The sequence below is a fragment of the Lithobates pipiens genome, unplaced genomic scaffold (assembly GCF_037356315.1).
Source record: "Lithobates pipiens isolate NorthernLeopardFrog02 unplaced genomic scaffold, aLitPip1_a1.2 Scaffold_23, whole genome shotgun sequence".
NCBI classification, from domain to species: Eukaryota; Metazoa; Chordata; class Amphibia; order Anura; family Ranidae; genus Lithobates; species Lithobates pipiens.
Window position 1 is genome coordinate 98,933,293 of NW_027507785.1, and position 23,843 is coordinate 98,957,135.

Sequence of the window (23,843 nt, forward strand, 5' to 3'; positions counted from 1 at the left end):
TATTCCGACGGAATCCCACTGAAACTGTCGTGTACATGATCACACCAAAGTCTGATCGTCAAGAATGCGATGACGTACAACACGTATGATGGCACTAGAAAAAGGAAGTTCAATAGCCAGTAGCCAATAGCTTCCGAGCATGCGTCGTTTTTGGTTCATCAGAACAGCATACAGACGAGTGGTTTTCCCTATAGGATTTGGTTCCACTGGAAATATTTAGAACATGTTCTATTAATAGATCCGTCTGAATTTTCGAAAAAAAAAAAAAAAGTCAGATAGGCATACACATGATCTGAATATACAATGAAAAGCTTCTGTCTGACTTTTTCTGTCGGACATTGCGCTTGTGTGTACGCAGCATTATATTTTTTATTGTGCCTAAGCCCCAATCTCACTTCTGGGCTGCCCTGAAACAGTCAGAAAAGGGTCATTTTTTTAAACTTAGATTACATCTGCCATTCGGGTATAAATGATATTAGCTGACTACTAAGAAGCATAGGATTTTTAAAAAAAGTGTAGCTCTTTTTTGAGAAAATGTACTAAATAATAAAGGCTAAGAGATTGTGCCTCTTTAATGATATATCTTTGAACTTTTTTTTCAGGGTGAAAAGATTTTTTATCTGATAAGACCGACTTCAGCCAACATCTCCCTCTATGAGCGCTGGCAGTCGGCTGCCAATCATTGTGAGATGTTCTTTGCAGATCAGGTGGACAAATGTTACAAATGTACAGTCAAACAAGGACAGACCCTGTTCATTCCATCAGGTAAGACAGTCCTTATCTCTTTTTTTCTGGCAGCTCTAGTCTAGAGGGGAATTTATAGCCAAGATGGAATCTATATAGCTGATCACCGAAACAGTGCTGCAGAGAAGCTGTGTGCAGCAGTAAAGCAGCCATGTTCTATTAATCCATAACTGCATTTATGTTATATTAATGAGGTTTACTTCATCTGGAGATGATGCTCACCTGACTGATAAGTGGCAGTCCTGTACATAGCTTTTTTTATATACTGCTTTGCCATCGTTGTGAAAAGTTGTGCATTTACTGTACATAGGGCTAATTTTGTCTGCCATTCCTTATTGTCCAGCCATGGCCCACCCCGGGGTTGATGAAGATTGCAATAGATTCTGGGGAATAACCTCATTTGCATTTTCTATAATGGCGTGTACTTAACCATCAGTTATCAGCCTACTAGTTCATACTTATGAAGAGACCTGCCAGGCTTTGGGTTGTCATGTTAATGATGTGGCTCTATGTGCCCTGGTCATGTTTAACACACCTCTGGATGTTTAAAATGGCAAAACAGATAGTCTATCAATACTTCATAGATGTTGTGACTAGAAACCTCTTAAAACCTGCAGGACCCTAGGCTTCTTCTTAGGATTTCTTCTGGGTGATCTGGCTCTGCACCAGGGGCATGCCTCTATGATTTTTTTGCATATCCAAATACATTGTATATTCTTTTAAAGGAAATGAATGGCTTTTCTATGGTGCATAAGACTTGCACAAAATTAAAAAAATATATATGTTTTTTTTCCTCTCTGCTTTTAATTGATTTAGTCATATTTTTAATAATGTAACTGTATCTGACAATAATACTATTAAGTAGCTTTAACTAGAAAGTCCACTGCAGCCTGAAGATGGCAGTGTTCATCAGCAATCTTGTATTTAATCAATGAGGCCTCTAGTCTTAATGTAAGCACTGTGTCATAGCTGACATTGTGATCATTTGATTGGTAGTCTCACTGATTGGTTCCCAATTATGAGTGGGTGCGGTACCCAAACTGTCGGTGACAGCTGGTATTGAGAGCCAGCAGCAGAATCCTTTCGAGGAACGTTGATGAACATTTTGTGAGCAGGAAACAGTTTAGTCTGAAAAAAAAAAACAGACTGTGATTACGTTATAAAGGTTATTATTATTTTTATTATTATACAGGATTTATATAGTGCCAACAGTTTGTGCACCGCTTTACAACATCGTGGAAGACATTACAGTTACAATACAATTCAATACAGGAGGGATCAGAGGACCCTGCTCATTAGAGCTTACAATCTAGAAGGGAGTGTCAAGTGGAACAAAGGGTAGTAGCTGTGGGGGATGATCAGATGGACAAAATGAGAATACAGTTGTTAGGTGTGGGTAGGATAGGCTTCTCTATAGAAAAGGGTTATGGTGGGACTTCCTTGACACCTGCATGACTTTGCTTAGGTTGTCACCCTTGTGAAACTTTATACCCCCTGCTTGTTTGCATCTTGCCAGTTCCTACAAAGTTGTTATCTCATGCACATGCTAATACTCTTCTAACAAAGCAAAAGTGTTGGTAAAGGTGTACTATGTCATTTTTTAAACCTTTGCTGGGAAGGCTGCAGCTGAAATCACATAAACTGCCATCTTCCCCAGTAATGGGTCATCTAAGCCAATACAAATGCAGAGTGTATATCCCTATGATATTTATCAGCTCTCTCATGTCTTTCCAGGTTGGATCTACGCAACACTCACACCAATGGACTGCTTAGCATTTTCTGGGCACTTCTTGCACAGTCTAAGTGTGGAAATGCAGATGAGGTAATGGTCTTCTATTTGTTCTATATACCCTGACAGTTTTTGAGCTTTTCTTCTGAATCTAAGAATGTTTTCCAAAAATACATTTGTTATGGAGAAAGCTCTCCTTGATTATTATTATTAATATTGTAGAAGATTTATATAGCACCAACAGTTTACGTAGCAATTTCCAATATAAAAGGGAGACCTTGCTCAGAAGAGCTCACAATCTAACAGGGTGTGGCAAGTAGTACAAAAGGTTATAACTATGGGAGTAGAGCTGATGGAAGTGATAGGAGATTAGTTGGAGGCCTGATAGGCTTCCCCGAAGAGATGAGATTTCAGGGATCACCTGGAGGCAGCCAGTTTAGGAGATAGTTGACAGATTGAAGTAGAGAGTTGGAGATGATGGGAGAGGCTCTGGGGAAGTCCTGGAGACGAGCATTGGAGGAGGAGACAAGAGGCAACCAGAAGCTAGTGTAGGAATTGGCAGAATGGGGTGGCAGACATTGAGCAGTTGGTAAGGTAGATGAGTCTGGCAGCAGCATTCATGATAGACTGAAGAGGCAATTGCAATAGTCAAGGCGAGAGATAACAAGGAAAGGAATGAGTAGCTTGGTGGTTTTATCAGTTAAAAAGGGCACATTTTAGAGATGTTACGTAGGTAAAGTCTACAAGCTTTTGACAACGGTTGGATTTGGGGTTGAAAGGACAGGTCAGAGTCTTTATGACACTTAGTACCCTGGCATTAGGGGAGGGATTGATGGTTGCCTTATTGATTTTTGGGGGGGGGGGGGGCATGGGCAGGAGGGAATATTATCAATTTGGTTTTAGAGAGATTTAGTTAAGGGAGTGGTGCGACATCCATGCTGATATGTCAGTTAGTAAGCTAGTAATGCGAGAGGAGACTAAGGGAGTGAGGTGAGGAGTAGAGGGATAGATTTGGGTGTCATCGGCGTAGAGATGGTATTGAAAGCCATGGGAGGTTATCACGTGACCAAGGGAGGAGGTGTAAATAGAGAAGAGAAGGGATCCAAGAACAGAACCTTGGGGTACCCCCACAGAAAGAGCAAATGGAGAGAAGGAGACAAAGTTGTAGGTAACACTGAAGGAACGCTGTGATAGGTAGGGGGAGAACCAGGATATAGCAGAATCTTGGAGGCCAAGGGAACTAAGATTAGTGAGAAGGAGTGGATGGTCAACAGTATCAAAGGCTGCAGAAAGGTCAAGTAAGGAGTATGGAGCAGTGGACATTGGTTTTAGCAGTTAGTAAATCGTAACCGAGTTTTAGTAAGGCAGTTGCAGGGGAAACAGGATCCAGGGGACATTTGGTTAGGTGGACTTCTGAGAAGTTTTGTAACCTCTTCAGTAATAGCCAGTTCAAAAGAGTCGAGTTTTGACTGTGCTGTTAGACACGATATGTTGAGTGAGGAAGATGTATGTACAGTGGTGTCCTCACGTATTTCATCAATCTTGGTGAGTGACAAAGCAGAGAGTTGAAGGTAGAGAAGAGCTGATGGGGACTGGATGACAATGTGTTAATAAGAGAGACAAAGTAGGTTTGTTTGGCAACATGGAGGCAGGAATTGTATTTTAGAAGGGCAGATTTATATAGGGTGAAGTCCTGTAGGGATTTGGTTTTATGCCACAGTCGTTCAAGAGCACGTCAATGTCTCTTGAGATATGTGGTGTTCACGGTTTTCCAGGGTTGTAACGGTCGGGCCTGATTCTGCGTGTAACTAGATGAGCAAGTGCATCCAGTGAAGATGAGCGTGGACTTTTGTAGACAGAGGTGGTCAGGTCAGGACAGGATGAGGGAGAGATTGAGATTTTGTCATAGAGGTAGTGATTGCCTGGATTGTCCATCGCACTTTTCCTGGGACGTGCACCTATACTAAAGCTGGCCATAGATGGATAGAATTTTGAATAAAAATTCTATTTAGAAGATTGTTCTAAGAAAGTTAATTCTTTTTTTTTTCTAGTCCATAGTGGGTAAAATCAATGTTCAAGTGACAAGAAAATTCTAAGCGAGATGTAAATGTTTTTCTTTGAATGAGTTTCTAACAGTGTATTCATTCAGGAAAGTCCATTCATTCCAAAATCAAATGTTAAGAGGAAACAAAATCTTTGGAATTACATTTGAATGTTATGAGAATTTTCATACATATTTTCCTAAGACTTCTAAGAATTTTTGTTTGAAATTCATCTATCTATGGCCAGCTTAAAGTGTTACTAAAGTAAAATATTTTAAAAATGAAAATATGTAAAAAAAAAAATGTTATACTCACCTGTGTTGTGCAGTGGTATTGCACAGAGCAGCCCCAATCCTCCTCTTCTTGGGTCCCACTCTCTTTAGACTTACACAGTGGGACTTAGCCCCACCCCTACTTCCTCCTTACTGCATTTGATTGACAGCAGCAGAAGCAAATTGCCCCTGCTGCTGCTCGAGTGCTGTGTGGAGAAGAAGATATGGGAGAATAGATGCAGCCTTGCACAGCGCTGGATCTATTCTCCCCTCATTTCCCCTTTCACACAGGGGGAGAGAAATAGAAAATGTTTTTTTCTTTATTAAGGTGTATTTTTAGCTTTAGTATCACTTTAACCTCCCTGGCGCTATGATTCGTTCTGGTTTTAGGTGCTGAAATCGGTACAATTATTTTGCATGGAAATTTGGCGTTTTATATTGTAGTTTACAATAGAGGGCAAGCAGCCACAGAAAATAGGAGAAAGAAATGAATTCTGTGCCTGTTTTGAGCTTTGAAAATCAATTTCTCCATACTTCCTATAGCTACAGAGGTGAATGAGTATTTTTCTTTTCAAGGACTTTTACTGTTTGTTTAGATTATTTTATTATTATTATTATTATTATTATACAGGATTTATATAGTGCCGACTGTTTACGTAGCGCTTTACACCATAAGGGCAGACATTACAATACAATACAGGGGGAATCAGAGGGCCCTGCTCATTAGAGCTTACAATCTAGGAGATTTTAGTACTTTAATGTGTGTATAGCCTGGACATATTTGCTTATAACATGTAATTGCAGTGGGGAATGTCATTAGCATGTTGAGCTTTGCCATTTTACCACTAATGTGTATTAATTGTCCATGTCTTAATCCTTGAATCTACAGAGCATATGAAGTTGAAAAAAGATTAAAAATCGTCAGCCTCACCCAATTCCCAAATTATGAGACGGCTTGTTGGTATGTGGGAAGACACTATCTTGAGAAGTTCAAAGGTACTTAAAATTTTACACCTTTTTACACTTCCAGGGTCCCTGAGTTTTATTTTTGGGTGCACAAAGTCCTCATCCTAAGCCCATTTTGGTCCATTATCCTCCTATTGTTACGTGCATGTTGTGTATATCTGTTGCCAGCTCCAGGCAACATTTTATTTCTTTCATTTTTGTATAGGTTGTGAAAGGGTTAAAACCCGTAACAGTTTTTTCCTTGTTGTTTTTTCCCATTTGGGAAAATGTATTATTTCTTCTTGTCTCAGTGACATTGTTTTTAGTAGGGTTGCACCGATACTGGTATCAGTGCCAATTCTAAGCATTTGCATGAGTACTTGTGCAAATGCACTGATATTTAAAACCGACACCTTTGCGGTGCGACTTGAACCCATACAAAATGGGCTTAAATCGCACTGCATGAATCACATGGGATTTGAGCAGGAATGTGGTGCCATTCTTGTCTGAATTGCATGAGGTTTCCCGCAATGCATCTGTGTGCACCTAGGCTTGTCATAGAGACTTCAGCCTGGGTTTACACAGAAGCAGTGCAGGAAACCACATGTGACTTGGACAGGAATTGCACCACATTCTTGTTCAAATCACATGCGATTCTTTGCAGTGCAATTTAAGCCCATTCATTTTGTATGGGCTCAGATCACACCACACTGCATGGTATTGGTAATTGGTATTGATGAGTACTTGAGTAAAGTGCATCCCTAGGTTTTAGTAGAGTGGGGGGAAATTTATGACTATATGACTAAACCCCCAGTGGGTGGGGAGAAATGCATCAGTGTGTGTGGTTTGGTGGGGGCATGTAGGCTGAGGCCATCCTTTATTGTTGTTATTATTCAGGATTTATATAGCGCCAACAGTTTTCACATCGCTTTACAACATGGGGGCAGACAGTACAGTTGCAATACAATTCAATACAGGATGAATCAGAGGGCCCTGCTCGTTAGAGCTTACAATCTAGAAGTTTATTCACCTGGACTGGTTGGGGTTAGCTGCGATCCTTTCCTCTTTACATTTACTAACACCCTGGATTTCTTCTGGGACACAGGGTCATATTTTTACCTCCACTTTCAGAGGCACCCAAAGCAATCAAACTGGTCGCTTTAAAGCAAACCCATTGTTTTTCCTGCTTAGGCAAAGCACAGGTTCTCATTAGACAACCATAAACTGTTGTAGATGATGGCACATGGACTCCATATACCAGTGTATACACCAGGCTCCAAGCCACTGAACCATGCAATAAAGCTAGGTTTTATAAAGAGACCAAAACATTTTTTTGGGCTAACATTATAAACCAAAAGAAGGCCAAGATGTTGGCGGAACTCATGCCACGTTCACACGACCGGACTTTACGGCAGACCTAGAAATGGAACGTTTCAAATCTATCCGATGGATTAAAATTGGGAAAACCATTCGTCTGTATGCTGGTCCGACGGGCAAAATACGACACAAGGGAAGCTATTGGCTACTGGCTATTTAACTTCCTTTTTTAGTCCCGCCTTACTTCATCATGTTCAAAACGGACTTTTGAACGGACTTAGTTCCTTTGTGCGTGGCCAAGTCCGTTCGGAAAGTCTGGTTTTGTTTACGCAGGATTAGTCCCTAATACCATAATTTGATTAAAACAAATTTTGATATAAAAAAAAAAAAAAAAGCAATTATGCCCAGTTTGCAGTTGTGCGTGGAAACATGCATGTGATATCTCGACACGTTTCATGAATCAGTGTTCACTTCAGGAGATATTCAAAGCTAATATATCTGTGGAGAGACCATGCCATAAAAAGTAGTATCAATAATAATCTGGCTCAAAATAGGCCCACCATATGAAAGGAAACCATCTCTACCTCTCACAACAAAAATACTTACATATCATCTAAAACAGGGATGCCCAACCAGTGGCCCGGGGGCCACATGTGGCCTGCGGATCTCTCTTATGCTGCCCGTGACCTCCTGCTCTGGGATGGCTGTTTAGCATGTTCAGATTGCGGGTTGCTGACCCTCCATCCCAGAGAATCAGTGTAGGTAAATGAAGGCAGCGGAGAGGAAGCAAGTGGCTGCGGAGCAGAGCAGCGATTTTTTTTCCTGTATAGCGCCGCCTCCTGTCACAGGCGGAGTAATACCAAATGCACTCTGCCTGGGACAGCAACAGCTGGCAATACCTGAATGGAAGACTGGTCAGTTTATTACTAAAATGACAGTTTATAAATGGGCATATCTGCTCTGCAGTGGTTACTGGGCTGCTTTCAAACTGATTCGCTTTCAAACTAGACATCTGTTATTACCTGTGGGTTTGGTGCGCTTTCAGAAAATGCACTACACCTACAGGATATAATAGAAGCAAAGTGCAGCTAACCCGCAGGAAAGCCACAGTGCATTTCACTGCACACGCGGTGAGGGTAAACCACAGCACATCCATGTGATGGTAGCCTTAGGCCCCTTTCACACAATTGGTCCAACCCAATCGGACCCTCCATTCACCTCTATGGAGTGGCAGTTGTAAACAGACTTGTGTCCATTTACACCCACCTACCTCCAACCCAATCCGCTATAAAAAAACAGAAGGGAATCAGTCCCCTTCTGTCTGGGATTGGATCAGAGGGCCCATAGAGTAGAGTGGGCTGTGTCCATGTCCACTTTGCATATGCAGAGGACATGGACCTGTCATCTGCCTTCGACCGCTCATTGTGGTCCGCTACCGGTTACCAAGTCGCTTAAGATCCAAAGAAAATGCCTAGAAGGGCATAGACACCAAGCGCCATCCAAACACAGGTTCTGTCCAGGAGCTGAGGGTGGGACACTCCACCGGCCAGGGTATAAGCTCTAACGAGCAGGGCCCTTTGATTCCCCCGTCTTGAATTGTATTGTATTGTAATGTCTGCCCTAATGTTTTAAAGCACTGCGTAAACTGTCAGCGCTATATAAATCCTGTATAATAATAATAATAATAACAGGAGTACTACAAGTTAAGACAATGCACTATGTGAAAACCAATGGCCATAGAGTGAAAAAATATATCACGAGATTATAAATTCTATGGACATAAATAAGAGAGTCAGTGTATATACATAACCGGTTAGCAAAAATCATTAAAAAATAAGTGACAGTGAGAGTGAAAGATGAAGAAAATAAAATTGATAAAAATAAAAACCCAGTGAAAAAAGACAGATAGAACGTCTAGTTAGAATGAATAAATAGGGAAGTCAGAGGGGTCTTCACCATACCTGTCATGTTAACAGCGTGGAGAGAATGATGCCATGGTGTGCCAGGAACCCAGAAAAGAGGACTGCAGATCCTGCTCGAGGGGAACCCCATTAAATAGTCCCCATACCGAAAATTGGTAACCACCCCCAGTGTTGTTTAAAAAGTCTAGCCGCCTCAAACAAACCCCTGCCATGCAGAGAATGGCAGCAGAACTCTGTCAAAACAAAGTGGTGCATCAGCTGCAAATGCACCGGGCAGCATCACGCCAGGACGGACACCTGTGCAGAAGCGAGGAAGCAACAGCATGTGTGCCAGGAAACCCCACCGGAAAAGCTGCAACGCCAAGTGGCCGGCGCAGGGGATCTCCATACAAATTATGACACCAATGCCACCCACCACCGAACTCAAAAATTATCCTAGGCTGGAAAAAACTAAATACAATTAAAAACAAAAGAACACAAAAACAAACACAAACTGAATAGAAAAAGAAAAACAATAATAGCAAAACCAATGACACAAACATTTTTGGTTGGCTAACATTCTTTGTGCAGATACAGTTATAAAAATGTGTTATGAATTAAAAATGTAATACTCTTTAGAGGAAAAATGAAATCTATGTGCGCCAACAGCCCATGCTCATGTGGCATGGGATTTATGCATTCTTTATTTTTTTCCTTTTTGTGGCACATTTTTACATCGTATTTAAATAGTTATGTGGGAAATCATATGTGGGGTTTTTCATAACAAAGCAGAAGTGCAGGTAGGTCATAAGCAAAAAGCATTTTTTTCCTCTTAAAAAAAAAATAAAAAATCCCTGTTTGTCAAGTTGAGAGCTGCCAAAGCATTTTCAAAAGCAAACAGTGTGTGGCCTCTCATTTTTTAGAAGTATATAAAAAAAACAATGGCAAAAAGGTGAACTAGAACAGCTATAAGCAAAAGCTTTAAACGTAAAGTTTTTTAACTCAAACTAAACATTTTTTTTTTACCTTTTCAAGGTCTAGCAAAGTCAAACTATTGTTTTGTCCTTCAGCTTGTTTTCCTGGAATGGTTTATGCATGAAACGCTGTTTTAAGTTGAATGGATTTTTTATATCTCTTTGTCTCTGTTTTTTTTTTTTTTTCAACAATGGAATCAAATAATATATTGCACATAGGTTTTCATGGAGTTTATCATAACTTGCATTTACTTCTCCGTGTCATGTTAGAGCTTATATGCTGTTTGGAGTTATGTAAAATGTCTTACTATATTTTATAAAATATGAGAACATTTTAAAATAAAGAATAATAAAAAATACAATTTAAATTTCCAGCCATTACATTTAAACATTCTGTGTATTCCTCAATCGCAAAACAACCAATTTACACCTTTTCTTTTCCTAATCAAAATCCTTGTTTGTGAAAGGAGTTGAATCTATTTTTCATGACAGCACAGGTGACATGAATATATTGGTTACCGTTTGAAATGTTGGAATTAGGGCTGTTACTGATTAAAATTTTCATGTTCGATTAATCGTTTTTTTAAAATAGATTAATCAACTAATTTTGATTAATTATAATGCACATACAGATCCAACTAATTTTAGCTGATCTCCTTGCATTGCAACTCTGCACTAGTCAGTGGTAAATGTGGTATGCATTATATACAATCACCCGACACTAGTTAGTTTCCACAATCTATGACTTACTACCTACCTACACACAAATACGTTTTAAATTCAAACTGTAGCACTGACGTAAGTCATTTTTTTTCCACAGTAGCGTGACAATCCTTCCACCTCCGGTCTAACTAAGCACTCTCACCTCATGGCATGGACCCCTGTGCAAACAGGTGGTCATGCAAGCGGGTATCAAAAGGGTTAACACGGACCATAAACTTCTCTTACGTCTCCTTAGATCTCAGCAAGGACGCCAGGTCATGGGTACAAAGAAAAGATCTAAGTGCTCACTGCTTAAGTATAAGATTTAATTTTTGTGTTCAGACACAAACTACTCACATAAAGATGATAAAAACACAGCATGTAAAGCTGACAGCCATGTTCGTTCCGTAGGGCAGCAACCGGTGACGTCATGCGTAGCTCCTCCCCCATACGCGCTACGTTCAATCAGAACTTCAACGTCACCGGACTCCTCCCCCCTTCCTGTCGTTAGTAGACGGAGGCTCTTGGGGAAGGGGGGAGGAGTCCAGTGACGTTTAAGTCCGTGACATCCCCGGATCTCTGATGGAACTCCCAGAAGCCGGCGGAGAGGTGAGTACCGATCAAAAGAATTTTGATAAATCAAAAAAAGGTATTGATTAATCGAGGAATTAATCTTTACTTTCCACATCCCTAGTTGGAATATTGTGATTTAAAGTAGATTTACTATGTACTATGAGTCCTTGTACACATCGAGGTCTGTCTTTCCAAGGTTCTGGTTGTATGGTCATTTTAGCAGAAAGTAAATGTAATTATGCAACCCAAGCCTTATAGATTAATTCAAAGTATGGTGTAATTTACACATAAATCATACCTGGCTGATGCCCCTGGAAGCTGGAAATCGGTGAAATAGACGCCGCTACTCCAGTGATCTGCACTTTCTTCTGGGTTCCATGCTGAGAGACTGGCCTGATGTGTTCTAAACAGAGGAGGTCAGGCGCATGGCACAGGCACCATTAGGAGAATGTTTTGCATCTGTTGAATGGATGCAAAGGCTTCTTTAACTGGAGGAGTTAGCGAGGCAGGGCGATGACATAACTCTCCACCTCGTCCAATCAGAAAATGCTTTGCATTCATTATTTGTTCTAGTGATAAATGACAGGGGGATTCTCTTAAGTTTTGTCTTGTCTTTGTAACAGGCAATGAAAGGCTCCCCAATGGGACACAGCAAAAAAAATCAACATTACAGGCGATGTAACCATTCCTCACCCTTTCGAAAACAAAACAAAAAAACATATCTTGGCTATACATACTCTAGAATGTTTGTTTATGTTCTTTTTTCTGCAGTTACTGTCTGTATGAAGGCTGACACCTTAACAAAGTGAGATTGCATCTCCAGGACTGGGGTCTCCAAACTTTCCAAGCAACGGACCATTTTACTGTCCTTCAGGCTTTAGGGGTGCCGGACTGTGACCAATGGGAGTAGAAAATCCCATAGCATTAGTGCCCCGTCCTTGGTTTTAATGACATAGTGGCCCATTGTTTATATCAATCAGAAGAATAGTGCCCCATTGAATATTAGTAGGGTGAATGGTGCCCCATCATTGGTGTCACTTGGTAGAATAGTGCTCCATTGATGGTATCAGTAGGGGAATGGTTCCCCATCATTGGTGTCAGTTGGTGTTGTTCCCCAAGGGTCAGAAAAAGGCAAGCAAAGGGCCACATCTGGCCCCTGGGATGCAGTTTGGAGACCACTGCTCCAGAATAAAAAGATAATAAAATGGACTTCAATGGATGACTGTCATTTTGGTAAAGAGGCAGCTGCTGTATTAATTCTGTTTTTTTTTTTTTTTTTTACTTTAGCATTACACAAGGCGGGGAAGCAGCCAGTACCGCATCTTGTCCTAGGGGCCAAAATACTGAACGGAGCCTTTAGATCGTGGACAAAAAAAAATGTAAGAATCTGAGTTGGTATTTTCAATTACCGTGGTATTGTATGCATACATTTGAATAATATTACATAGGAAGGACTTTGCTCAAACACACTTCACCTGTATAATTATTTTTTTTTTTATTACTCAGCTTTTTTTTGTGCTATTAACTTAGAACAGTAGGCGAATAGCCAACTTCACAGTTTATATGTGTGAAATATTTTAGCCGCAGACAGCCATGATATTGGGCAAAGTTCTGCAACCAATAGCAACCTGATTTCAGGTTTCTTCAGTCCAGAATAGTCAGAATCATGAAATAGTATTGCTGGTTGGGTGCTATGCTATACTGTACTGTGCTTGTGTAGTTTACATCATAGGAAGCTATTTTATCCAGCTGCTTAGCGATCAATTGCTAGTGATTTTTTTTTTGTGCAATTTAGCTTGAGGTGATTGTAGCCATATTAGTGCATGTGTGACAGAAACAATTGCGTACTGTCTATGATACTTTTTTTTTTGCATTAACATAATTTTTCAGGACAAGCTTTCAGGGTATTTACTCTTCTAGATCTGAGTACTGGTCGACCTTGGAGAAGGGGACATACCCCGAAAGCTTGTCCTGAAAAAACATATGTTAATACAAATAAAAAAAGTGTCACGGACAGTACTCAATTGTTTTAGTACAATTTAACTTTGAAAAATCTCCTGTGTAACTCCAGTTTTAAAGGTAAGTTTTGTTCACCTGTGTTCTTAAAGCGGAGCTCCACCCATAAGGGGATGCTCCGCTTGTTCGCACCCTCCGAAACTACCACATTTGGCACTTTTTTGGGGGGAGCAGGTACCTAGTTTTGACAGAAGATGGTGGGACCCTTGACAAAGCGCAGCGCGACTCGCGCATGCGCAGTAGGAAACTGGCTGTGAAGCCTGAAAGCTTCACTGCTGGTTTCCTTTAGTGAAGATGCCTGAGCCTGCAGCCAAAGTCAAGAGTCAGCTTGGGTGCTTACATCGCTAGATCCCTGGGCAGGTAAGTGTTCTTATATTAAAAGTCACCAGCTACAGTATTTGCAGCTACTGAGATTACATTTTTGGGGGGAGACTGGAGCTCCTCCTTAAGTTGTATAATTTCTGTTTTTTTGAGAAACTTAAAATGTTTCCATTGGTATTCCTAGGCTCTCCTAGAACATGAAGATGAACTTCCTGAACATTTCAAGCCATCACAGCTCATCAAGGATCTCGCCAAAGAAATACGGTTAACAGAGGTGAGCTTTTTGTTTTGCTTTTAAAGTGAACTTGTACTTTACATATACTAGGTAAAGTGACCAGTTCATTGAATTATATGGAGTATAAGGTACTTATAGCGAAACTTCACTGAAGATATTGTTATCCTCCCACATCATCCCTGGCATCTTTACATATCTGCATTTATAGATGTGTAGCAGGTCTGTGCCAAGTCTTTAGCATATTTATGCACATGTGTGGTAAAGTAAGAGTAAACTCGTTTTCTCTTTTTAACTACAGGTAAGCTTATAATTTTACCTGTAAGTAAAATTAATATCTCCTAAATGTGCACCGCTTAGAAGATAATCTGGTGAGCAGCAGCTGGTAACATCACCGGTGCACGTGCTCTGCAGGAACGGCATACACGTGCCATTCCTTCAGAGCTATGTTCCATGGCCGAGACTCCCTCATGCATATGCAGAAGTGACATCATTGCGGTTCCGGCAGTCAGATGGCTGGAGCCCGTGAGCCCAGAAGAAAGACCTGGTGAAGATGAAAGCCCTGTCAGCTGTGACAGAACGCTGCTGGAGGGCTTAGTTTTAAGGAAAGTCTTTCATATTGTGCTAGTATGCGGTGCATACTAGCACACTATGATATTGCCTTGCAGGGGGGAAATTAAAGTGTTTACTACCACTTTAAGCTGCCTGGTTCTGACATCAAATGTTATGGGGTTCTGTGGCTTGTACCTGTGCCGTAGGTGTCTGCCATATCAGAGTCTGTGTCTGTGTCATGTCTGTGCATGCACAAAATGTCACAGCCCAATAGCTTTCTGTGTTAAATTGTATTGAATCCCAGAAGGCAGCAAGGCATGAAGTCATTCTGGCCTAGATCAGAAAGCAGGAAGTGATGTGCAGCACAAAAAAAGCAGTTCATCTTTTTGTGTAAAAGGGAACAACGCCCTATTCTTTTTCAGGCGTGGGGAAGAACAAGAATAGCCTAATATATGTTTTTATGGGTTGTTTCACTTTAAGTACTTTGCCTTGCTCCTCCACCACCCAAATCCACTGTCAATCTGCTTGAAATTCAAGTGTACATTTTCTGTTGCTGAGAAAATGTAAAAGTCACACATGGATTGTGTAAAGTTGGATAGACGCTATACAATATTCTTTAGATTTTTTCCTTTAGATTTACCAAAACCATATAATATGAGGTCAAACATAAACACTTTAAATTTGTATGCAATCAGGCAGGCCATTGAACTACATAGTAAATGGTAATAGTAGTAAATAGTAATAATAGTAGTAAATAGTAAACAAGATAAATCTAAAGGGCAAAAAGTTGTATAGCATGTATCCAGCTTAAGCCTGAATAACGATCCTTTTCCACACTTCACAAGCCAGACAGGTGACATTCATTTCTGATTAAACAATTCATCTTCCTGATTCAGCAGTTCCGCTTCCTATGTCATTTCCCTGCCTCCAGCCTTTTTATTGGACAGGCAATCAATCATTACCTGTGTCCGGTGAGCAGGGCACTGGTCTTGGAAGCAGTAAAAATACACAGTAAACAGTAGGGATAAACCCAAATGTTTTAGAGTGATCCTAATAATTTTCAAATGTGTTGCATATAAGAAGAATGACTACAAAAAATGAAATATTCTTAAAGAGGAAGTAAACCCTGATGGGTTTACTGCCTCTTTGATTCCCTGCAAAGGTAAAGCATAATGGGCTACTATGCATCGCATAGTAGTCGATTATGTGTCACTTACCTGACACAGGAGCCAGCGAAGTCACCGCTGTCCCCTGTAGTCCGGAGCCTCTATCTTCTTGGTGAGTCTCGCTGCTTCGGCGCTGTCATTTGACGGAGCCGCAATGACATCACTCATGCGCACAGGAGCCACCACTCGCGGCATATCGCCGTTAACAGTGGCGTGCTCAGTGTGCCTGCCTGTCTTTTGGCAAATATCTCCTAAACCATGTAGGTTTAGGAGATATTTCTTGGACCTACAGGTAAGCCTTAATCTAGGCTTACCTGTAGGCCAAAGTGGTTTATAAGGGTTTACAACCACTTTAATCGCGTAAAACCGTAAACCTATGTATTTCAAAAGTCTAAGTGCCTGGAGCTCCACTCTAAATTTAGACATATATTTTTCAGCATAAAGAACTATAGTTACCATGTTTAAAGGTTAGCTCCAGTCTAAACGATTAAGTTCAAATCAGTGGAATATTGGAGATGAGTGAATTATGTCCTGGAGGAACTGCAGGTGCTGTTTCCTTTCACACACTCTGTTTGGCCCCTTTCATACAGTGATCTGATCAGGTCCACCTGTCAGTTTTTCAGGCAGACGTGATCCGATACATGTCCGCTGACAGCCATCCAATCCGATCCTGTCCGCAAATAATAGACGGATAGTGGACCTGTTTCCCATCCTTCTGGATTGGATGGAAACGGACAGGCGATTTGTTTACATTCGATTACCCCATAGAGGAGAGCAGGACTGACTGTGTCCTTGTCCACTCTTGACCTCTCATCCGCCTGCTCAGCGGGGATCAGTGGAGAGTTCTCTTGCTGAGCAAGCGGATTGCACTTCACAAAGGCGCCCATGTCAAAGGGGCCTTTCTCATTGTTACCTCAGGCAAAACTCTTTGGATGGAGGGGAAAAATGGAAGAGTAGTCACTTCCCTGCTCAGTTATCTAAAAAAAGGTAAACTATATTTTACATGTTTCTTTTTTTTTAACCTAGAATGCATCAAAAGTCACCAAGACAGACATTAGTGCCAACACCATCCCAGAAAGCAACAATATTGTTGTGGAGAAAATCGAGAGCGAACCGAAAGAAGAACCCCCCTCGCCAGTACCAGAAAGTCCACCACCTATGGAAAAATTTACGAAAAAAAAGACCAATAAAAGTGAAAAACTGTCAAAACCCCCCAAACCCCCTAAACCCCCCAAAGAGGCAAAACCTGTCAAAAGTGCCAAACCACCCAAAACTCCAAAACCACCTAAACCTCCCAAACCTTCAAAAAATAAGGAGGGAGGCAAAAAGAAGGCAAAGAAGATGAAAGACTCGCCCATATCACTACCAACCACTCCAGACCTCGATGTTCTCGAGGCCCACACTAAGGATGCATTGATTAAAGTTGACACACCAAAGAAGGTTACGGTGAGTACATATTATTTCATTCTTAGATAGAGAAATTTGTTTATTTGGAGCTAATAAGTACAAATCACATGCCGAAATATGGAGGCATCATTTCGACTTTGAAAGTATTGAAACCAAAGAAGTAATCATTACCTATATAATGACCTTTATGGCCCATCTATATGACCCTGATGAAGGGGGGGGCTATAGAGGCCTGAAATAAGTTAAGAGTCTTTCTGGACCATATTAAACTTTACATGGACGTCAACATTTGTGTGGTGCTCCTGTTTTTGCACATTTGAAATTATGTTTCAAGAGCCCATAAAGGCTTTGGTGTACCAGAGCAGCTTAAAAATTACCTAAGAAAGCAGATGGTATACCAGACCAGGACCTTAAAGAGGTTGTAAACCTCCATGGGGAAGTTGTACCTATAGGTAAGCCTAGAACAAGGCTTACCTATAGGTACTGTAAATATCTCCTAAATGTGCACCGTTTTGGAGATATTTACTGTTTACTGTGCCAATGATGCACTGAAGGAACGGCTGCCCGTGCCTTTTCTGTAGGTGAGTGTGCCATGACTGGCGGCTGTGACGTCACACTGCTTCGGCCAGTCAGAGTCATGAGTCCACGGCCCCGGAAGGAAGATGGGCGAAGATCGATTTGGCCTGCAGTGGTGGAGGTGCGGGATTCGTTTGCAGGTAAGTGTCACATGTGCTAGTATGCGACGCCTTTACTTTGCAGGGAAGAAAATAAGAAAAACCCACCAGGGTTTACTTCCTCTTTAAATCTTAACAGACTCTACAAGCACATTACTGTCCACAACCCCCAAAATAGTATATATATATTTTTTTTAAAGAAAAGATTATTGCTTCTCTGATATTAAAGTAAGTATAAATAGTATTTAACATGTTTGCAGGTATCTTTGTCCCCCTCCTACAAACTGACAACATTCTTTATATTACATAGAGCCTATAGGATCTGAGCTTTCTTATGCCCCGTACACACGAGCGGACTTTTCAACATCCAAAGTCCGAAGGACCGAGTCCGTCAGACTATCCGATCGTGTGTGGGCTGCAACGGACTTTTGATTCGCCAAAGTCTGACGGACTTTAGAAATGAAGCATGCTTCAAATTTTCCCGACGGAACTCCGCCGGACCTGGTCCCCTTCGAAAACTCCGCTCGTGTGTATGCTACTCCGACGGACTAAAACCGACGCTAGGGCAGCTATTGGCTACTGGCTATGAACTTCCTTATTCGAGTCCAGTCGTACGTCATCACGTTCGAATCCGTCGGAGTTTAGTGTGATTGTGTGTGGCCAAGTCCGTTCGGCCGAAAAGTCTGTCAGAACTCCGTCGGAATTCCAGCAGAACTCTGACGGAACTCCTTTGGAAGTCTGTCGGACTTAAGTCCGCTCGTGTGTACGGGGCATTAGGCCTCATGTACACTGCTGCTGGTAACCTGACATTTAGGAGCAGTTGGGCGTTTTTCTTTCAGCTACCTCTGAACTCTCCTGTATGTTATCTTATCAGTACATGTACACAGGGTCGTTTATAGTAGTTTCTATGCAAAAAATATATATATGTGTGTGTGTATGTGTATGTATGTATGTATGTATGTATATATATATATATATATATATATATATATATATATATATATATATATATATATATATATATATATATATACACATATATACACACACACACACACGCATATGGTATAGTATATATCATGTTTACGAGAATGATTGTTTAGTAAAGTTGTCCAAAGTACAGTTATCTGCAGGAAAAAGGATAATTATTTAGAGCAGTAGAAGATTACATTCTTGCACGTTTTCATAGGTTAATGCACTTTGCACATAGCCCTATGACTTTTTAATACCCTTTTTACTACCCTATTATGCCTGGTAAAATAGATATAACCTCTAATTGGATGACATTTTATGCTTGTGCACAGATTATGTTTACATGCATTTAAAAAACACATCACCACCACACCAATATGCCACCTACAGACTCCTTCATCTGGCAGTGACAATTGCCTTGCTTTATGTGACCAACAAAAGACTCCTCATCTTAGAATGCAGATTACAACGTTTTTTTATTTATTGGCTTACAATATAAAGCTGCCATCCATTGCTTTGCCACTGTAGCACCTTCTAGTATTGTAATGTCATTGGCCATCTGGAGTGTGGCTGATTATACAATTCCACTGATACGCACATCAAAGGCAGGTCAGTAAATTCATCTTTACCTCAATAGTACAATCTAAATTTCAGTTCTAAGGCTGCGTTTGACCTGCTTTGTGTTGCATTTCTCTAGATGCAGCTTGTTTTATTGGGAATGTATTTGCATTGCATGCAAAGCATGTCAGATGCTGCCTTTAGCATTGGATTGCATGCATTTTGAGCTTCACAGCATTAAATTGTAAAAGCCTGCGTTTGACAGCAGTGCCCCGCTTCTCAAGACCTTAGGGCAGGGATATGCAATTAGTGGACCTCCAGCTGTTGCAAAACTACAAGTCCCATCATGCCTTGGCCTCTGGGTGTCATGCTTCATGGCTTTCAGAGTCTTGCTATGCCTCATGGGACTTGTAGTTCTGCAACAGCTGGAGGTCCGCTAATTGCATATCCCTGCCTTAGGGGGTTATTTACAAAAAGCCAAATCCAATTTGCACTAAAAGTGCAAACTACAAGTGCAAAGTGCACCTGAAATTGCACTGAAAGTGCACTTGGAAGTGCAGCCGCTGTAAATCTGGGTAGATCTGAAATGAGGGGAAGCTCTGCTGATTTTATCATCCAATCATGTGCAAGCTAAAATGCTGTTTTTTTATTTTCCTTGCATGTCCCCCCTCGGATCTATAGTGACTGCAATTCCATGTGCACTTTCAGTGCAATTTCAAGTGCACTTTGCACTGCATGGGCTGCACATCATTGCTCTGGATTGCAGCTGCAACTTTTGTAATAAATATTATACATTGTGCCTTTGTACGGTACCATGAAAGGCCATACTAGCCTCAACCAAATGCCTCCCAACCCATTGGCTTTCTGATGTTGACAGCGGTGGAACATACCTATGCAGTTTATGTAGGCACAGCCACTTGTAATCTCCATTAGAGCAACATGTGACAATGGAAGAGCACAACTGGGAGGCACGCTATACATGAAGTTACTCAACAAGGACCTTCATAGCAAGATCTCCTGCTATTATTTAGTAAGATTTAATGCAACTTTTGGAATGACATTAACATGTGAAAGTTAATATGAGATGTTAGTGATTGGGTGTATATATATTCTTTTATGTCATGACATTTTTTATTCTTGAAAATGAATAAGTTCAAGTAGATAAAGCGAATCATAGCCAACACTTCCATATATTTTATTTTTCTTCAGGTCCCCAAGGAGGAGATAAATGTCCCCACCAAGGAGGAGACAGCTAAACAGAACAATGATATGGAAAAGTTTGAAATGCGGGACCAGAATAAAATCAAAACAGAAGCAAAGTGGAAATATAAGGTATTGTGAATATTTGAGTACTGATAAGGAGAAAGCTCTTTTTCCTAAACAAAATAAGCATGTTAAAATTTAATTAATTCAGCTGGTCTTACAGAAAAAAAATATCCTTATATGATCCTTTTTTACCCAACATGACACATCTGTTATTTAGTGCATGTCAAGTTACTCCTCCTAACAGCCTGTAAAGTAAATATGGTGGCCCCCAGGTCATTTCTTATCTTCTTTGCTTTAAAGGATCCCCCATGACACGGGGGGGGGGGTATTCTCCTTACACCCGCTAATGCAATTTAAAAACAGCGCAGATGAGCAGGGCTCTGCCCACAAAGCCACGTCGTTCATTTACAGAGTTCAGTGATGGAATGAGCTACAATTACCATCTGCCATTGCTGCAGACAGCTTGTAGTTCTGGTGAGCGCTCTTGTAGTTCATTGATCTTCCTGCTCTCCAATAACTATGTCACTACGGGAGGTACGGGCAGGTAGCTGTACTGAGAGTCTGCAGGAGCCTGGCATTGCATATATGATCTACTGATCACGGGTACAATGCTTTCCAGGTATAATAAATGCACATTTTTTTCCCCAATAAGTGAGCATAGCCTTTAACATCCACCATGAACACATAACTGGGCAAAAATGTCTTAACCTGTGTGTCTTGTTGCTATTCAGATGCTAATCTCACAATAAGTTCACACAATGTACAATTCTAGCACAAATAGTTGTGTCATACAATCTCATTACTCCCTCAAATTTAAATTTTGAGTATCTTTTCACTGTACTCAAGGGTGGGTCTTTCAAAGTGGAACTTAAGGCAAACCTATGTTATCCATTCAGTGCAAAACAGGTTGGCTTGAATCTGCAGAAAACGATACCTGTTCTTTGCTCCCCTACCACTCCATTTAGCATCAAGATCCAAAGGGAATTCCCGGAAATGCCAAGTGTGGGGGAGCATGTGACTTGCAGAGTAATTGGACATTTAAGCAGAGAGTGTGGCCCTGGAAGCTTAGATTGAGAAAGACAAGGTCTGAAAGATTAGGCTGGGGAATACAGAGGCTGATGCAAATGAACAGCACATGTCCCCTCCGTTGTCACCGGCCTCCATACAACAATACCCAAGCAGAGTTCAGTGGCAGCTCCAAGAACAACACAGGGCTGGAAGCAAGTGGCCCAAGGTGCTCTGTTAGCTACAGCATACATACAGTACATACTAATAGTGGTTGCACCAGCCAGCTACTGTACAGGAATGAGATCTTACTTATGAGTGGACTTGCAGTATAGAGCTCCCTGAGTCTAGCAACAGTTGTCAGATTTAGGTTGTTTTCCAGTGCATTATATGAATAAGATGTTAAAATGTAACTCCATCAGTACTCATTAACACTTATGCCCTGTACACACGGTCAGACATTCCAACGACAAAATCCGTCTGATTTTTTCAGACATATTTTGACCCAAACTTGTCTTGCATACACACGGTCACACAAAGTTGTCGGAAAATCCAATTGTTGAGAACGAGGCAACGTGAACCAGGCACGACGGGACTATAAAGAGGGCAGTAGCCAATAGCTTTCGCCTCGTAATTTATTCTGTGCATGCGTGGCACTTTGTCTGTCAGAATTGTCTACATACGATCAGAATTTAAACGATCGGATTTTGTTGTCAGAAAATGTTAGATCCTACTCTCAAACTTTGTGTGTCGGAAATTCCAATGGAAAAAGTCTGATGGAGCCCACACATGATTGGATTTTCCGGCAAAATGATCCGGTCGCACATTTTCTGTCGGAAAGTCCGACCATGTGTACATGGCATACTGGTTTTCGTTGTTTATTACACATAAACAGGCTGTTAACTTATTTATTGTTTTCAATAGCATTGATTTAAATTGTCCTAGTAGCTAGATACTTTATCTTTAAAACTATGTTAAGTTTTGTGCAATATTTTAATCCTCAATTTTTTTTAGCCCATTAACCGTTCAATCTGATCATATACTCTATCAGATGTCTATATCAGTTACATAGTAGGTGAGGTTGAAAAAAGACACAAGTCCATCAAGTCCAACCTATGTGTGTGATTATACCTGTATGTCAGTATTACATTGTACAGTATCTCACAAAAGTGAGTACATCCCTCACATTTTTGTAAATATTTTATATTCAGTGACAACACTGAAGAAATTACACTTTGCTACAATGTAAAGTAGTGAGTGCACAGCTTGTATAACAGTGTACATATGTTGCCCCCTCAAAATAATTCAACACACAGCCATTAATGTCTAAACCACTGGCAACAAAAGTGATTGCACCCCTAAGTGAAAATGTCCAAATTGGGCCCAATTAGCTGTTTTCCCTCCCTGGTGTCATGTGACTCGTTAGTGTTACTCAGTCTCAGGTGTGACATGGTGCAGATGTGTTAAATTTGGTGTTATCGCTCTCACTCTCTTATACTGGTCACTGGAAGTTCAACATGGCACCTCATGGCAAAAATAACTCTCTGAGGACCTGAAAAAAAGAATTGTTACTCTACATAAAGATGGCCTAGGCTATAAGAAGATTGCCAAGACTCTGAAACTGAGCTGCAGCAAGGTGACCAAACCCATACAGCGGTTTAACAGGACAAGTTCAACTCAGAACAGACCTCACCATGGTCAACCAAAGAAGTTGAGTGCACGTGCTCAGCATCATATCCAGAGGTTGTCTTTGGGAAACAGACATATGAGTGCTGCCAGCATTTCTGCAGCGGTTGAAGGGGTGGGGGGTCAGCCTGTCAGTGCTCAGACCATACGCTGCACGCTGCAAAATTAGTCTGCATGGCTGTCATTCCAGAAGGAAGCCTCTTCTAAAGATGATGCACAAGAAAGCCTGCAAACAGTTTGCTCAAGACAAGCAGACTAAGGACAGGGATTACTGGAACCATGTGATGTGGTCTGATGAGACTAAGATAAACTTATTTGGTTCAGATGGTGTCAAGTGTGTGTGGCAGCAACCAGGTGAGGAGTACAAAGATAAGTGTGTCTTGCCTACAGTCAAGCATGGTGGTGGGAGTGTCATGGTCTGGGGCTGCATGAGTGCTGCCAGCATTGGGGAGCTACAGTTCATTGAGGGAACCATGAATGCCAACATGTACTGTGACGTACTGAAGCAGAGCATGATCGCCTCCCTTCGAAGACTGGGCCGCAGGGCAGTATTCCAACATAACGACCCCAAACACACCTCCAAGACGGCCACTGCCTTGCTAAAGAAGCTAAAGCTAGAGGTGATGGACTGGCCAAGCACATCTCCAGACATAAACCCTATTGAGCATCTGTGGGGTATTCTCAAATGGAAGGTGGAGGAGTGTAAGGTCTCTAACATCCACCAGCTCTGTGATGTCATCATAGAGGAGTGGAAGAGGACTCCAGTAGCAACCTGTGAAGCTCTGGTGA

General features: G+C 41.1%; 1 protein-coding gene across 4 annotated transcripts in view; it reads left to right on the forward strand.

Moving 5' to 3' along the window:
• PHF2 (PHD finger protein 2) overlaps nucleotides 1-23,843 on the forward strand; it is a 429,233-nt gene that overhangs the window by 328,827 nt on the left and 76,563 nt on the right. For all 4 annotated transcript variants that reach the window (XM_077452101.1, XM_077452100.1, XM_077452098.1 and 1 more), the window contains 7 exons: nucleotides 603-765; nucleotides 2,479-2,566; nucleotides 5,677-5,783; nucleotides 12,487-12,578; nucleotides 13,721-13,810; nucleotides 16,513-16,932; nucleotides 20,307-20,429. In XM_077452101.1, the coding sequence (XP_077308227.1) occupies nucleotides 603-765; nucleotides 2,479-2,566; nucleotides 5,677-5,783; nucleotides 12,487-12,578; nucleotides 13,721-13,810; nucleotides 16,513-16,932; nucleotides 20,307-20,429 (1,083 nt within the window). The remainder of the gene's footprint in view (nucleotides 1-602; nucleotides 766-2,478; nucleotides 2,567-5,676; nucleotides 5,784-12,486; nucleotides 12,579-13,720; nucleotides 13,811-16,512; nucleotides 16,933-20,306; nucleotides 20,430-23,843) is intronic.